The 18,208-nt window shown below is 35.6% G+C and overlaps 1 protein-coding gene across 1 annotated transcript in view; it reads left to right on the plus strand.

The window, feature by feature from the left end:
• Pgm2a (phosphoglucomutase 2) overlaps window positions 1-18,208 on the plus strand; it is a 302,858-nt gene that overhangs the window by 15,840 nt on the left and 268,810 nt on the right. The window contains exon 2 of the mRNA XM_090406595.1: window positions 8,669-8,768. Within this exon, the coding sequence (XP_090262721.1) occupies window positions 8,669-8,768 (100 nt within the window). The remainder of the gene's footprint in view (window positions 1-8,668; window positions 8,769-18,208) is intronic.

Genomic DNA, 18,208 nt, shown 5'->3' on the forward strand with positions numbered 1-18,208 from the left:
TCAAGCCATGAGCTGCCAGTGATCTTCACATAATTTTTCAATGGTACGATAACAGCCTGGTCACCTTTACTACTCCCAAAAAGTTTTGTCTTTTCTCATAAAGAAAACCTTAGTTCTTCTCCATTTATCTCTTGATAATAGTCAACAGTGAATACAAGATCTCTCTTCTTAGAATGAAACATGAAATTCATAGCCTTTGCTTAATTATATCCCTTCTATAGCATCCCTACTTTCCCAAAAAATTTGGTATTCTCTTTTACTCAGTATGGACTTTATTTCAAAATCTACTCAGACATGGAATACTCCTTGCATTTTGGGTGCACCTAGACCCTCTCTAAAAGCTTATGCTGTTCAGAAGAGGATAGTTCATTTGATTCATGACCCACACTTTCAGAAGATATCTCTTTTACCATTGTCCTCAGATGGTCAGTTTCTGCATTTATCTCTTCTATGAATGGTGTTCAGAACTAGCATCCATCAGGTCCATTCCCCTCCTCCCATTTCTGCTGAACCTACAGTAACACAAGCAGCTGCCCATTATTCTTTTACAGTTGAGCTGCTGAATCTTATTAAATTCAGCAGCTCAACTGTACTGAATTCATCTCTGAATTTATCTTTCGTTTCATGTTTCATTTACCCTAGTCCCCCCCCCCCCCCAGGTATTCTCCAAAGACTACAACTTGCAGCTGTTGAAGAGGATATTAACAGACTACTTTGTTCTTGGCTGCAGTCTACATATTGTATTTATTTGCTTTATGATTGTGGCCTCTTGCATGATAACAGTATAAAAAGGCAATTACAAGTGGGGGGGGTATATAACCACAAGATAGAACATATCTTAAAATCCTTTAACTCCCATGTTTCATCAAATGTAATATTTTTTTCCTTTTCTTTTAGGACATAAGAACAGGTGCTTTAATATCATGTTTGTTTTAAGTATTTATTAGACAGTCTGGAGAAGATGACGATGCTTGCTAAAGTTGATGGAAGTAAAAGAAAAGGAAGACCAAGAATTAGATGGGTGGATGGAGTTAAAGATGCAACTGCATTGTGCCTGGAAATTCTGAAAGATAATGGCCAGGGACAGATCTGAATGGAGAGTGTATGTTCATAGAATCACCAGGAGTCGAAAATCTCGATGGAACATAACAACAACATTTATCAGACCTTTTCAACCACTAAATATCCCTGTGGGAAATGGAATGTCCCACAGGAATATTTAGTGGATGGCAGTGTTAACGAGAAAGAAAGAAATGGCTCAAAAATACTAAAGCTGATTTAAAGGAATTTTATAGATATGTAGCTAATCAGAGTAAGCAGGAAGATTTCATTGAAATTATTCCAGCAAAATGAAGGTGGAGGAAAGAGAAAGTGATCTATGTTAAGTAGTTACTATTTTGCATCTGGATAAATATTTAGGAAGATCAAATATATCACTGAATTCTCCGTTTCATCACAGAGAAATAATAATAAATTAAGTTCCAGTTTGTGACATCCTGTGAGTTGAAACTATAGTTTTACTGAGAATTTAATGAACATACAAGTTACTGTTTTAATGTCCTTCAATAAAAATCTTGAAAATGGAGGAGATTAGATCAAAAACTAGGGGTCAGAAGAGGTAGGATTATTAAATGGTAATCTACTTTTGTGAAGTTTGAAAAGCAACAGTTATTTTGAATATTAAAGAACTTGCACTCAGATATGCAACAGCTGATTTCTTAATATCTCTGTCTAATAGCATACTAGTTCTACTTTCTAATCCTCAGCATCTCAAAGAAATGTATTTATTGATCAAGCAAATGGATCTCTGATATCTTGTGATAGTGCAAAACACTTTGACAGAAGCCTGCAATACTACTACCGTCTCAGTTTCATGTTTAACAGTTATTGCAAAAAAGTACAGTAATTCAGTTTTTATTCCAAAATGATCTCAACTACCAAATCTTGAACATACTCAAGATTCATTGGCCAAAATTATTCTAACTACAAAAGTTTCACATACTGTATTATATATACTGTAATATAGAGTTGCCAAAAAAAAAGTTACTTAGATGAGAATTTTTATTAAAGATTTTGTACAGACATGATTAATATTCTCAAATAGTATAAACAGTATCAAATTTTTTGTCTACCATTATAACTTCAAGAAGCATAAATGCTTTAGTTTATGAAAGTATGTAATCAGTTTCATATTTTTGTATGTAGGAAAATAACTAATATAATACATAACATATCTAATTATAAGAATAGGCTAGGTCATAATTTATTATGTCTATACACAAATGCCAGGAGCATTAGAAACAAAGGGGTTGAGTTTGTTGTTTTATTGAATACAATGTGGTCTAAGATTGCTGGCATTAGTGAAACCTGGCTATCAGAATCAGATATGGTAAATGGGATCGATTGTAATGGATATACTATTTTTAGGAATGACAGAAGAGATAGGAGAAGACGAGGAGTGGTATTAATGAAATCAGATGACTTAAGTCCAGTTAGGGTAGAAATACAAGAAAATAATGATGGTAAGGTAACAATGTCCCATGTAGCGATGAGTTTGAGTCTATCTGGTGTGAAGTAGAGGTTAACAGAATGAAATATATGGTGTGGTGTTGGTACAGACCTGGCGGCTCAGTTGTAGGGGACGAAGAAATGCATCGCCAATGGGTACTAAAGCGAATGATCATTATGGGTAACTTTTATTTTCCAAACATTGATTGAGTAGAAGAGAAATCTCATGATAAGAAAGAACAGGAATTTGTTGAATTGTTGCGAGACAACTTTCTCAAGCAGCATGTGAAAGAAGGAACTCGAGATCAAAGCGTGTTGGATTTGCTCATTGCATGAGAAGGGATCTCTGTCAAGAATATGGCTATTTTACCACCAATCGGTGACAGTGATCATGCTGTTCTTTCTTGAGAAGTATGTGAAAGAAGGAACTCGAGATCAAAGAGTGTTGGATTTGCTCATTGCATCAGAAGGGATCTCGGTCAAGAATATGGCTATTTTACCACCAATTGGTGATAGTGATCATGCTGTTCTTTCTTGGGAAGTATCTAATTGTATTGAAGCTCCTATTAAAACAGACTACGTGCTGAACTACAAAGCTGGAAATTATGATCGACTTAGAAGAATACTATCTTTGGTCCCATGGTATCAGTTACTGATCGGAAAAAATGTCAGCAATGTATGGGAATCTTTGAAAAAGTGTTTGAATGAGGGGGTATCTCAATGTTGTCCTAGCATACAAAGAATAAATAGGTTGGGAGTGAAATGGATGTGCAGCCTTATTAAGTAAGAGATCCACAAGAAGAAGATGATGTGGAAAGAATGTCGTGAGAATAAGAGTGAAAGGAGTTATGAAATATATAAAGCTCAGGCCAGAAAAGTAAAAAGTATAGTATTGTGAGAAAAGCTAAAACAAAGTATGAAAAGAAATCGGCCATGCAAGTTAAAGTCAATCCAAAAGAATTTTATCGTTATACCCAAGCAAAAGAAAGAAGGAATGTGGAAGAATAACTTTATTGAATGCAGATGGTACACGAGTGGCGGAACCTAAGGAGATGTTCAGTTAATGAGTGCTCACTTTGCTAAGATATATCAACTAGGTGTATGTAACATGGTGCACAGTGTTACTGCTACGTTGGATGAAGAATTAGAGGCTCATGAAAATGCGATTGAAGAGCTCTTGCATATCCTGGATAAGAATTTGTCAGTAGGGAAAGATGGAATATAAGCTCGAGGAGATTGTTCAGTTAATGAGTGCTCACTTTGCTAAGATATATCAACCAGGTGTATGTAACATGGTGCACAGTGTTACTTCTACATTGGATGAAGAATTAGAGGTTCATGAAAATGCGATTGAAGAGCTCTTGCATATCCTGGATAAGAATTTGTCAGTAGGGACGGATGGAATATCAGCCCGTTTGCTAAAGGAATGTTCAGCTGAATTGGCTAGGCGTTTCACACATTTGTATAACTTGAGTCTCAGCTCAGGAATGGAAGGAATGTATCGTAGTTTCATTGCACATGGGTGGTACAAAAACTGATGTGTCTAACTACTGACCTATAATAAATTTAGTTTAATCCTTTATCCAAGTGTGAGCAAACAAAGTTTGCGCCTGAAGTATCTTCAGGACTGGGGTAAGGTGATACAGCACCAGGGCAACTCGTTGCAAAGGTGGAGCAAGCTACCAACACTCCTGTCTCAGGATCTCCTATAATGCAAAACACATCTCCTTGCGGATATGTCTAATGTTATGCATTAAGGGAAGGGCCACTACCCAGACTAGTTTCGACCTTTATTGAGGTCTCTTCAGTGGGAGCCAGGCCCAAGTTGAGATACCAGGCAGAAGCATTTGCAGGTCATCTCTACCTATCGGAGTTGCCAAATGGTGTGCCACCCTTTTTTAATAAATTACTCTGGATTTAGAGAAAGATGTTGAAAGTTTATTTTTCACTTGGTTAGAGTATAATAAATTTAGTTTAATCCTTTATCCAAGTGTGAGCAAACAAAGTTTGCGCCTGAAGTATCTTCAGGACTGGGGTAAGGTGATACAGGTTGTAAAATATATCTTAAAGATTGCGTTTTTATCAACCATTTCCTGTAGGATAATTTTTACTAATATTTTCTTTCTTTATAATATTCTGTGCCCTGGCTTAAGTGAGGGCACAATATGGTACACCATATTTTGTGCCCAGCTGTGTACCACATTGATGGAACTGCACTCCAGAAAATTGACGAACCCAGGGATTTGAAGGCGTTAGTGGATAGGGAGTTAAAGTTGAGAGGGCATTTTGCAAAAGTGGCTAAAGTTAGTCATCAGATCACTTGGTTACTGAAGAATACCCTGACGAACAGAGATGAGCAAGTTATTATAGCTCTCTATAGAGCCTTGATAAGATCCTATATTAACTACTGCGTGTGTACACCGATCAGGTCACGTGGGTTTCTTGAAGATGAGGAGAAGAGGATCCAGAGACGAGTAACCAAGATGGTCATAGGTCTATGGAATGAACCTTATGAAGACAGGTTGAAAATTTGTGGGTTACAGAAATTTGTTGACAAGCAGAAAAGAGGTGACATGATTGAAACATACAAATTACTGAAGGGGTTTTAACAAAATTAATACAGAGGAAACTTCTCAGAACAGGTCTGGTGGTGGGAGAACTAGAGGCCATCCTGGGAAACTGAGAGTGTAGTCATCAGGGGCGTCAGGATTTTTTTGCTTGGAGAGTGGTAAATTAGTGAAATGGGTTGCCAGGGTCTGTTGTGGGTGCCATGACTGTGAATGAGTTCAAAGCTAAGTATGATAGATACTGCATGAATGTTGGATAATTCTTGACATGATGTTTAGTGCCTCTCTCATTGAGTCTGACTTCATGGAGTAGCCCATAATAATACTAATAATATATTCATTCTTAAATGTTCCATCTATTCCATGTCTTGTCTAGAGAATATAGATACCTAGGTATTCATGATTATATAATAGGTAGATATGGTTGCTGTAGGCTGCCAACAGCAGATTATGAGAACTGTAATAACATTTATGTTATTACATTTCTTATATTAAGACATTAAGATTATTTTTGGCATATTAAGATTAGAACATTTAGCTGCTACAGATTATTTTCCCTTAGTTCTCTTTCTCTCTTGAGAGAAAATCTTTATGAACATATCAATCTCATGATTTCTACCAACTTACAAACTGTTGATAAAAAAAAAAACAAGAAAGAAATTATTTGCTCATCAACTTTTTTTTAGAAAATTAATGGTTCTGACCTTTTGCGAAAAATAGATGTCAGTACTAATTTTTTGCTAGTAGGAAAAATTGAAAATTAAAACTATTTCTTTTCGTTTAACTAGCACTCGCTGTCAGAACACTTAATACACACACACACACACTATGATTAGCTTAGATATAGTTCATTTTCACTGACATTCTTTTAACAGATAATATTGATATACTTCTGCAAGATTTTCCTTCCGGCATTGTCAATCTTTTCAATTTTGTTATCCATATTTTACTGTTCAACATAAATTATATCAACAAATTGAAGGTAGCTTTGGGAAGTTCTCTTTCTCCTGCACTTGCCGACTACTTTAAGAAGATAGTTTTACGATGGCAATTCATAATGCCAATTGAAGCCACTTCAAAATGCACTTGATGACATTTCCCCAAACCTATGCCCTAGTACACATATGTGAACAACATTTGCTGTGATGGAAGTTTTTTTCACTTGGTTAGACTATAATAAATTTAGTTTAATCCTTTATCCAAGTGTAAGCAAACAAAGTTTGTGCCTGAAGTATCTTCAGGACTGAGGCAACTCGTGGTAAACGTGAACTATGCTTTCATCACTTGTGTTAGTATCTCCCATGATGAAAAGCACATCTTGCAGACATGTATAATGCTATGCATTAAAGGAAGGGCCACTACCCAGACCGGTTTCGACCTTTGTTGAGGTCTCGTCAATGGGAGCCAGACCCAGAGGTGGTGATACTTAGGTGGAAGTAATGGAGAAGTCATATTTACCTATACGAGTTGCAAATGGTGTCTCACCTTATTATTAAATTACTCTTCAGGACTGAGGCAACTCGTGGTAAAGGTGGACTAAGCTCTCATCACCTGTCTTAGTATCTCCCATAATGCAAAGCACATCTCCTTGCAGACATGTCCTGACCACATTTCCTCCAGGAAATTTCTTCTATCATTTCTTACCTGTCCATTTTTAAGCCTGTATCTTTCATTTTCTTTTGTACTTTGCAGAAATGTATTCCATAAAATTTTCCTTCCTTCACATAAGTTGATGGTTTTTTCAGAGATTCAGTGTTTGTGGTTCCTGCTCTGCCTTCCCAGAACTTCTTCAGCAGTATTATTAAATACAGCGCCAGATTACATCGCACCCTGAGGCAAATAATTAAACATCGCCCCTGATTGATTATAACAAAAATATAAGAAAATCTCCCATTGCTATTTTGTTTTTATTACAAGGGAAACATTAATGCAAAAGGTTTACATAATAATATTAATTAAATGTTTGCTCTTTGGGAATATCGCACAATAAAACTTATAATAAATTATAGGACATAGCTTATAATAAATTATAAGCTATGTCCTGCCTCACATCCGCGCTGTGAGGCAGGCTGCCTCTATACTACATCCTGTCGACGGTACTGATTAAATATATTCTTTATATTTTCCCAGTTCTCTTCGATGTCTATTTCCTTTTGTTGTTCTATAAGGCTTCCATATTTATTCCTTAATGTTACTTTTATTTGTTTTTCATATCCTTGTTTTTCAGTTTAGATATGTTACATTTAATTCTTGGGTTCTTGCCTTTAAATATTTTTCTTAGTTTGATTTTTATTTTTGCAATCAATAATAAGTGGTCTGTAAAGGCATCTACACCTCTCCAAACTCTTACATCCTTTAAAGATGCTCTCCAAAGTCTGTTTATTAAAATATGTTCTATTTGGTTTTTGGATTTCTTATCAGGTGATATCCAAGTCTGTTTGTGGATGTCTTTGTGTTTAAAAAAGTTCCTCCTATGATCATATCATTGAAAGTGCTAAAGTCTTTTAATATTTTACAATTTTCATTACAGTTTACTAAATCTTCATTCCCCATTATTCATTCATATCCCACCTTACTATCTCCTACTTTTGCATTCATGTTCCTTATAATTAGAAGCATATCTTTACTTTTTACTTCATCCACTTCTTTTTGCAGCATATCATAGAAGTTGTCTTTTTCTTCTATTTTTGCATTGTTTGTTGTTCCATATATATATATATATATATATATATATATTTATTATTGTCACATTTTTGTATTTAATTTTAAATCTAGCTTTGATGATGATTCTTTCAGAAACTGGTTTCCATTCAATCTATCTTCTAGCATCTGTTGTTAACATGAAAGCTTCACCTTTGCTGTGTGTGTGTCATCCTCATTCCGGTTTCCAGAATATAAAATGCATTTGTTTGTTTGTTAGTTGGATTTCTCTGCTACTGTTTTATCATGTCTCATTTAGGCCTAGTATTTCTATTTTGTATCTGTCCATTTCTCTGGTTAGTAAATTAGCTTTTCCACTTTCGTACAAAGTCCTAATATTTCAGCATCCGATTTTGGTTAAAAGTTTGGGGCTAAAGAGGTTTTTCTTGGGATTTTCCACCTGCCAGCTTCCCCCTTGAGGCTTTCACTGACTTGCTTCATTTCCCCCAGTACTTCTCCCCTCTTGGTTTTGTGTCAGATTTCCAACAATGGTTGAAGTTTATATAGTAATATGTTTTTTACATGTTGTGATTTGTTAGCCACAAGTAAAACTCTCCTCCTTTCTCATCTGGGCCTGGGACCAACAATGGCAGAGTTGACAAGAACGAAACTTTAGTCTTTTTCCATTCAAAGGGCGCAATGTCCAGTTGTAATTTTTCAGTTATACTATGGAGGCAATTAAATTTTTCTAATACTAATTCTATATTAGTTTACTTTATATATCCCATTTAAGGCTTAATGAATACTCATTACTTATGTTGAGAAACTTAAATCACATGTGAATTATCAGTATCATAATAAAATTATAAAGTAATTATTACTTTTGAAAATCATTTGACTTAATGTACTGCTTGTATTTGGTGATAAATGTGTTCCATATGTTTATCTTATAGAATGAAAATACAAGAAGTGCAGTTATTAATCTAATTAAGAATAATGAAGTAGGTGCCTTAGAAAAGATGCTAATGAAGAGGTTAGCTTTTGGTACAGCAGGTAAGAAATGAAATTTAAGATATTTAAATAATTTAAAAATGTAAACAGAATAGGCAAGGAAAGATTAGCAAAACAAGTGTTCTCTGCCAGGTTGGCAGGAAAACAACCCAGAGGAAGACTAAGATATAGGTGGATTGATACTGTACAAAGTGCCTTATAAGATAGAAATATAAGATCTGATAATGTTGGAGTCTTGACAAGTAATAGACTGATTTGGAGGAAAATTGTAGATAGGAAGTTAGTAATGATGTAAATTTTTATGTAGTACTGTCATATTCTGTACACCCCTTGAGGGTACATGGCAGGAATTTGATGATGATAATTTAAAAATTATGCTCTGATAAACAGGTAAGAAAGTCTAGAAGGTATATAATAGAAGTTGAATTTTGCAGGGAACATGGTTGATTATTTATAATATAATAATAAGGGGAGAACCAGGACATTTTGGAAAATTAATGAAATATTATCGCCAAGCAGTGAGAAATTTTTCTCCTGAAAAATATAAGTTTATTGGAATTCATGGTAGAAAGGTTGATGAATGCTGCATTGACAGCAAACAAATTTAAGAAAGTGTATGAGAATTATTGCGTGATCTAGAAAAGGCCTTTGGAGTGAGTCCTAGAACTTTGTGAAAGATAGCTATAAAAATAAATTGATGTTATTTATTAGTACATAAGAACTAAATTCATTTCTCTTATATTGTGAAAGTATATAGAAATTTTTTTAAATTTGTTTATCAAGTAGTTTATAATAAACAAATTCTATTCCTGTTTTAATCCAGGCCTAAGGAAATACATTGGTGTCCAAAAGCTAAGGATGAACTACATTTTTTACATGTATATGAAAATATTTTCATGACTATCCCCAAATGTGGACATGAATTTATTGCCAACGTACTAATCAATTATATTACATAAAAATTGTGTTATAAACAATTTAATTTACTACATCCACAAGGATGTAGTAAATTAAATTGCAATACATTTTTGGCAAAAGTTAGTGCTTCCAGAAAACTATGCAAAAGGACATTTCAGTATGGAATGTGTCCATCCTGAACTGTGATACAATTCTCACAATGCCATACCATACACCAAGCAATTTAGGAGTTCTTGAAGCAAACTGCCCCTCCCTTTCTCCTCCTTCAGAGCAAGGATGGGTTGAGGTCTGGGGAGTGTGCTGGCCACTCATTTCAATTTTGTGAGAAACGTTCATCTCTTGCATCACTTTCTGTCTTCTCACAGGATTATGGCGGAGCCTTCACAGTCCACATTCAGAGCTACAGTTTTACCTGTATAAGAAAAAAAATTTCATGACTACAGCCAAATGTGGACATTAATTTATTGCCAGCATGCTAATAATTTATATTGCAGAAAAATTGTGTCATAATTTCTGTACAAATTAAATTGCAGTACATTTGGGAAAAAGTCACAGATGTCCTAAGGATGTAGCAAAGGATTAAATGTATACTGTTTACAGAAAACTATGCGGAGAGACAGCCCCACAAGACAATTGAACATGACTTTGAAGAACTTCATTACAATATTGTTCACCAGTCATAGTCCCTTTTTTCAGCACTTGTAACTTGGTGCATTACACATAATGCCTTCCCACACCATAATTCCAACACCACCATATCTCTTCTTTTCAAGGACATTCTTCCGATGGTAAGCAATACCGCTCTCATGCCATATCAAATGTCATCAAGAATCAGAGTACATCAGCTTCTTATGCCATGGCACTTCTCCAAATTGCCTCCTAAGTTTTTGTCATAATCGGCAGTTTTGTAATTCCACATAAACCCTTTCTTGACTGAAATTTTCACATGTTGAGCAACCTATCAAGACAAGACTGCATGGTCACTTTACTTGATCAGAGGCAGAGTTGCTACTGCAGTTATAGATAGATCTGATGCTGTTACCAGATCCAACACTCTCAAACCTCTGGTCCCTTCCATCATGTTCTGTTTCAGGTAATTATCCTTTAGTAACTGTATAAATTCCATTTCCATTTTGCCATGTGCATTTTATTCCTTCCAACAATGTATATCACCATAGTTGAAGTCTCCCATGATAATTGCTTGGCCTGCACTCACTGTGCCAATCTGCTGATGTATGTCATCCACATTTTCTTCTGGACCCCCAGGTCTATAGCAGCAACCAAAATATATTTTGTCCTATTGGCCTCTTGGCCTCCATTTCCATCAGATCTACAATCTTCTTTACTTGTATTTTTGTTGGTTGAAGTTCTTCACCTATCATTAATAATACCCCTCCTCCTGTCCTATTACTTCTGTCTTCTCTGAAAATACAGTATCAATTACATTTTGTCCTTGTAACTACATAATTCTCTGACAACCAGGTCTCATTGATGCCAATAATTTTGGGCAAGGTGAGCTGACCAATGCTAAAAACTTCTCTCCTTTATTTCTGATACTTCGGCCATTCGTTTATTTGCATTCCAGCATCCCCTTGGGCCAACAGTTACCTTTCCTTACATAATATCATTACCTGCCCAGTTAGATTTGAAATCTGGGAAACTGCACCCAGCTCTTCATAATCATTCCTGTACTCATACTTAACTATCCCAGGGGCGGGTAGACAGTACTTGATTGCTTCTCCCCACTAATATTTGCCAGTCTGGTTGGCTGAGTGGTTAGCATATCTGCTCTCCAGCTAAAAGGTTGTGGGTTCAAATCCAGCCATGGGCATGGATGTTTGTGATTGTCTCTGGAAAGATGGTATTAGTGTAGTTGCAGTTAGTTGTAGTTGATGGATTGAGTGATGGAGACAGAGTTGTGGAGTAGGTGCCCTCCCTTGATGAGTCTTTGGACTCCCTGGAGGTGTCACATAATAATAATAATATCTGTATACTCTTTTTCAGGTCATCTTGGAAGTAAAGAAATATACTACAGGCTGTACCGCTTCTGAGGGTAGCAGGATATTAGTTCACTCTTACTATGGCAACAGTGAAGCACATATGTAGAAAATCCTCTAAAAGTCGTCATTGCAATTTCATATGCTAATACAAAACTGTATACAAAATCATGTTAAGACTTTTTGAAACGTGTCTTAGCCTTATTAGCATGTGGGGGGTATAAAAGCATGGCTTGTAGCTCTCATTTCCACAGTGCATCAGAATTCTTCTTCTTCTTCAATAACACCTCAACACCACTCAGGCTGTGGGTAGTATCATCAGATTATGCATCTTCACTAAATAAAGATTCAGAACTGTCATCTACCGTGAAACACGTTTTTCACCACCTCATCTATCATTCCATCAAGGGTCTAGAATTTTTCTTCTGCTTCTTCAAACATGGGTTATGCAACTTTTCCATGTGCACTCAGTAATTTTTTGAAATCCTTCCATGACCAGTCTTTCAACATCTGAAATTTTGAAAGTTGTATTTTTAGCTGCAACATGCCCCTTAATTTGTGCCCAGATAAGTTCTATGGGGGTTTTCAGTTCACAATGGTATGGTGGAAGACTAATAACTGTGTCCTTTTATGTTCATCAATACTGTCAATGCAATATTTTTCAAACTGACTCTTGACATTTGCCACCAAGTTCAATAGTTTTGTTTTTCACCATATCAGAAGTAAAACTGATTCCTTTTCCTTCAGCTACTTTTGAATGCACATTTTCCAGTCAGATAGAATGGTAAGATGCATTGTCTATTGCAATAATACTGTTAGGTTCAATGTTTGACAAAAATATGTTCGTGAACCAATGTTCATACTGCTTTCCATCCATTTCCTTATGATAATCACCTTGTGATTTCTGCACTAGTAAAATTTCAGGGCCTCTGGTACAAATGCGTTATGATTATACGAGACCCCTTTCCACTCAGTGCTTTCAAGCCTGTCTTTAAGCCCAACAAAAATGCTTGATGAATGGTTTTTATTGTCATGTCCTGGAGAACTTTAGTGCAGGTGTGACTGGCATTCACCCAGGTTTCATATGTATAATAAATTTTTCATCCCTCTCAACGATATTTCCTGATAGAATGCAAATACTGGCGACGCCATAAAATTATATCTTCCCGTAATGCCGATGATTGCTTTCTTGTGGCATAAACAAAACCAAGGTCCTTTAACAACTGGTAAGTAATTGTTAATGAAATGAGGGAGATCTTTGTCATTGTTTACAGCAGCCATTGCCTTATATATTGTAGGAATTTCATTTTTTGGAAGAAATCGTGCACTTTCTGAAGAATTGCTGACAGCATAAGGTTGTCGTATTTCACAGAGCATGTGCGTAGTCCTACGGTGCTAGGCCTCTTCTTCCCTGGCATATTCAGTTGTCCTGTTGTGGTCAGTTCCTTCTTCATGCAGTATACTGCCGTCTTGCTCACACCTGCCAGTTCTTCTGTTTGCTTTATGATATCCCACTGTTTCATTAGCATTTCTCGTCTGCAAACATTTAGTATGATGCGCTTTTCAGAGCTTCTCAGAGGTTTGCCTTTAGGATACTTAACTAATTTAGGACTACCGCGAGTGGGGAATACAAGAGCCAACACCACCAGTTAACTCCACCATGTTTAAGGTAAAGTCGGCAGTCGTTGGAGACCACATGATAGATCATTGAATTTTCCAAAAATAAGTTCCCTGTAGCAATTTAATGGTTTGAAACATATAATTCTAGTATTGGCAAGTAAGGAAGTAGTAAAATAATTAATTACAAAGTATCACATGATGTGATAACGTAAAAAATTTAAGGAACAATTTTATGCAGTGTAAGCCTATAGTATGAATGGTAAGAAAAGCCAGAAATGTAGCTTATTCTGCTACTTCCAAACTCTCACTGAACAACACTTTCTCCAAGCACCTACCTCTAAAACCATTTAAGTGCAGTCGAATCAGGCATATAAGGTCCTTATGTTTATCATATTCGCTCCACCAGCTATAAACTGCACACCATTCCTCTTGCCCAATCTTCTCAGTAGCAATCATGACCCCTTCATCTCAATTCTCTCCTATGATACTGATGCAGCAGACTCACAATCTTTACTTTCTTACTCTTCATTTTTTGTTTTATCTAACAACTCTTTCATATCTTCTCTCATTGCATATTTCTCACCTTTCAAATCATTTGTGCCTGCCAAAACAATGAATTCGTTCACTTCTTTCTTCTGCAGACTTAAAGCTTCACTAACATCCTTTATCTTTGCACCTGGAAAATATTCTTTCATCGCTTACTCATTAAGTATACTTCTTATCATCGAATCCTCATATAATCCCATCTCTTTTCTCTCAGTTTCTCGCACTTTTATACTTTTCCCATTCACTCTTTCTTTCTTTCTCCATTCTTCTGTAGCACATGTCAGCCATTTCTCCAGTTGCTTGAGCTCACATTTTGTCCTGTGAAGGAGTCCTCGTAAGCATACAGTTTCTTTCCATGCTAGCATCTCGTCATCCACATTATTTTTGCCCTACATTATTCCCACCTCTACCCAGATGGCTCAATTGCAACATCACCGATAGAAAACATTAACCTCCTGGCTTCACACTTGCCTCCAATGCACACATAACTGACAAGCAAATGCCCTCCAGTCATTCCAACTACCCAACATACAAATGCCCCTTGTATCCTTTTGCCAAAAAGATATCATAAACCTTTTGTCTAAATTAGACACAAAAAAGTCTCCTGGCCCTGATGGATGGCATTCCTCCAATTGTCCTGAAGGTCTGCGCACCAGAACTGACTCCTATCCTATGCCGTCTGTATGCACTATCTTACTCCACTGGTATATATATATATATATCCCAAAGCCTGGAAACTGGTCTATATTCAACCCATTCCTAAAAAGGGTGACAAATCACTGCTATCTAACTACTGTCCTGTCTCACTCAGTTCAGTCCTAAAGTGATGGAGAAAACCATCAACTCTCAACTCCTAATCTATCTTGAAAGTACCCAACTATTAAGTGACCAACAGTACGGATTCCGTCGAAGTCGATCAACAGGAGATCTACTCTCATGCATCACCCATCGCTGGATAAATGCCATGGAGAAATTTGGCAAATCCCAAGTAGTTGCACTTGATATCTCTAAAGACTTTGACCAAGTCTGGCACAAAGGTTTACTTAGCAAACTCTTATCGTTTGGGCTGTCTCAGGACTTCTACAGATGGATTGCCAGCTTCCTGTCTGGATGCACACTAAGTGTGATGGTAGATAGCCTCTCACCATCCAACTAATGCTGGGGTCCCACAAGGTTCAGTTCTCTTGCCGACCTTCTTCCTTCTATATATCAATGACCTACTTCAATTGACCTCTATTCCAATATACAGTTTTGCAGATGACAGCACATTACACTCCTCCCTTTCATTTGAAAAACCCTGCTCTACACAATCCACTTCAACCCACAGAACATCAACCACCACTGCCCTTAATTCCAACCTCCAAGCCATCTTCCAATGGGGCTCAGATAACCTCGTCAACTTCAATGCTAGTAAAACCCAGTTCTGTCTTATTTCCCATAAAAAAAGAACCATCCCCTCCCAGCATTTTTTGATAACACTCAAATTCTCAGACAAGATGAGATTTCTCTTCTTGAAATCTCAAGGCATTGAATTACCCTGATATCAATCCTCTCATGGCATAAACACATCACAACCATTGCATCCTCAGCATCCAAAAAATTAGGTTTTTCTCTTTCACTCAAGATGCTACTTCACCTCTAAACACCTGTTAACATTATACAAATCACAAATCCACCCAGCTATCAAATACTGCTCTCACCTTTGGAGTGGAGCTCCCAAATGCTCTCTCAAAATGCTTGACTCAATACAGAGGAGAGCAATTAGATTGATAAAGGACCCATCTCTCACCAACTCGCTCCCCTCACTTTCACATAGACGCTTGGTCTGTGCAATTTGTATATTCTATAAATATTTCCATGAGAAATGTTCATCTGAAACGGCATCAATAATTCCCCCACTCTGTACCAAGCCCATTGGAACACATACAACTGCCACCTAACATCCTTTCACAGTACACCCTTGAAACCTGCAGAACAAGTTTCTTTTCCTCCTCCTCCATCCCTGTTACTGCGGTACTGTGGAACAGTCTTCCTCCGACGTATTTCTTGGGAAATACGTCGGAGGAAGACTGTTCATAGAGACATAGAGGCTTTTAAATCAAATGTAAACAAGTTTCTGCTTTCCCAACCCACCACTGATATATGGTACTAACATACTATAGGTTGACCAGCCAACCTCTTGTATATGGACCCAACATTAAAAAAAAAGAAAAAAACTCTATATTAGAGGGTGCCAGATTGTCTTTTGAAATGCGAAGTGCTCTCTTTACTCATTGTTGCTTGTATATTTTAACAAGTAGTTGTGTTCTGGAGATAACGGTTTGAAATCCAATGAAATATAAAGCAGTTAATAATTTTTATTTTAGTGTGGTGTAATACCACTAGAAGGAAGAGATGAGTACTATCCAGCACATAACATGTCCACAAGGTTGATAACTATTTTATTGCATTTTGAATGCCTAATTTCTTATTCCTTTATACTGGTCTAACTATATAATACTTATCTGCAAATATTTGTACATGATCATAATTTACTAGTAGTTTCCTTTCCTTATGATAGTTACAATGTTCATTTTTTTTGAACTCTACTACCGTGTTATAAATAAATTTAATTTCCCAACGTTTTGACCTTCATATTAAGGTCATCTGGAGAATACACATGTGTATGTATATATATATATATATATATATATATATAGAGAGAGAGAGAGAGAGAGAGAGAGAGAGAGAGAGACAAGCTAAATTACATTTCGCACAGTATGCTGAAGAGACAATGATTTGATCAACGGTTATTCTACTGGCCTGACCTCTAATGAAAATAAAATAAAATTACAATAAATTAATGAAATGAAATAAATTAACTACATCAAAGCTACATTCTATTTAAGACAACATCAGAGAAACATTTTTTCATATAGATAGGTTTGTTACAGTAAAAATGATATCCTGATTTAACATGACAATTGTTATATTAGATTTAGGATCCTGGATTACTTATGGTCCTATTTATAATTAACTCTTAGGGAGAAAGGTTAAGTGGGTAGAATATGTGCCTTTCATATTCTTGGAATTTTTAGAGTATGGAAGGCACATATGAAAGAATGTTTCTCTGATGTTGTCTTAAATAGAATATAGCTTTGATGTAGTTAATTTATTTTATTTCAATTATTTATTGTAATTTTATTTTATTTTCATTAGAGATCAGGCCAGTAGAATAACCGTTGATTAAATCATTCTCTTCAGCATACTGTGTGAAATGTGATTTAGCTCTCTCTCTCTCTCTATATATATATATGTGTGTATACTCCAGATGATGACCTTAATATGAAGATTGATTCATATTAATTATTTAATAATAATTAATATGAACAATTATTTATAACACAGTTGTAGAGTCCATAATTTGTGTAAAATGAATGCTGATCACCGTGTAACACTAAAGCAAAGGATAGTTACAATGTAACTCATTGATGAATGTATATATGATACCTGTGTATCATATTGACTTGTTCATAAGGAATTAATTTATTTTTGTGGTATTGTTGGTGTAGTAACAGAACAAAAGAATAAAGCTATGCATGTTAGTGCAATTCTGTACATCTGTGTGATTTCTACGTAACTGGTAATTAGCAGGCAGTCTAATATGCCAATTTTAATAAGCTGAAAATCAAGGCTTTCTGTTATTTGCTTGCCGATATTGAATACATCTATAAGCAAGTACATCGACCAACTACTAACAAATATCCTTCATTTACTATTAATTTTTATGGCTATTTTTGCCTATTTTATTTAAGAGTACCTCTTTCTATAATGTCATTGCCATTTTACTCAATTTTTAGGGCATTACTGATGTTTTAAGGGCAGATGCAAGAAGAATATATGGGAAGAATAATTTTGGACATACCTTTGTAGGATGTTCCTGGTTGTCTTTTTATTGAGCAGCATCTGGCATATAATGATATATATTTGTATGATTCTTTAAAGATACTTGTGACATTAGGATTATAAAATATATACACATTTACACAAGAATATTATGTAATTTGCTGAATATTATAGATCATTTTAAGTGGCTACATAAGAATAGTTTTAAAAAACAAGGTGGAATACGAACAATTGATCGTTCACAAATAGAACGAGCAGCGTGATGTCATATTGCTAAGTATTCAAAGAGTAAACATTTTTTATTAGAGTCATGATTAAATTAAAGATATTAATTCAGAAATTCATATAATAATCTTAAATAACATTAGACTAATATAGGAAATTAAAAAAAAAATTAATGTGTTATCCTGATTAAACTTTCCCAAATTTTTGATACAGATATACAGTCATTACGATTCAAGTTAGGACGTTGAAGTAAGGCCCCACACTTTCTTTAAATAAACGTTCAAATTTATA

Source organism: Typopeltis vanoorti, chromosome 16, assembly GCF_054136105.1.
Source record: "Typopeltis vanoorti isolate ZY-2024b chromosome 16, IOZ_Tvanoo_1.0, whole genome shotgun sequence".
NCBI lineage: Eukaryota > Metazoa > Arthropoda > Arachnida > Uropygi > Thelyphonidae > Typopeltis > Typopeltis vanoorti.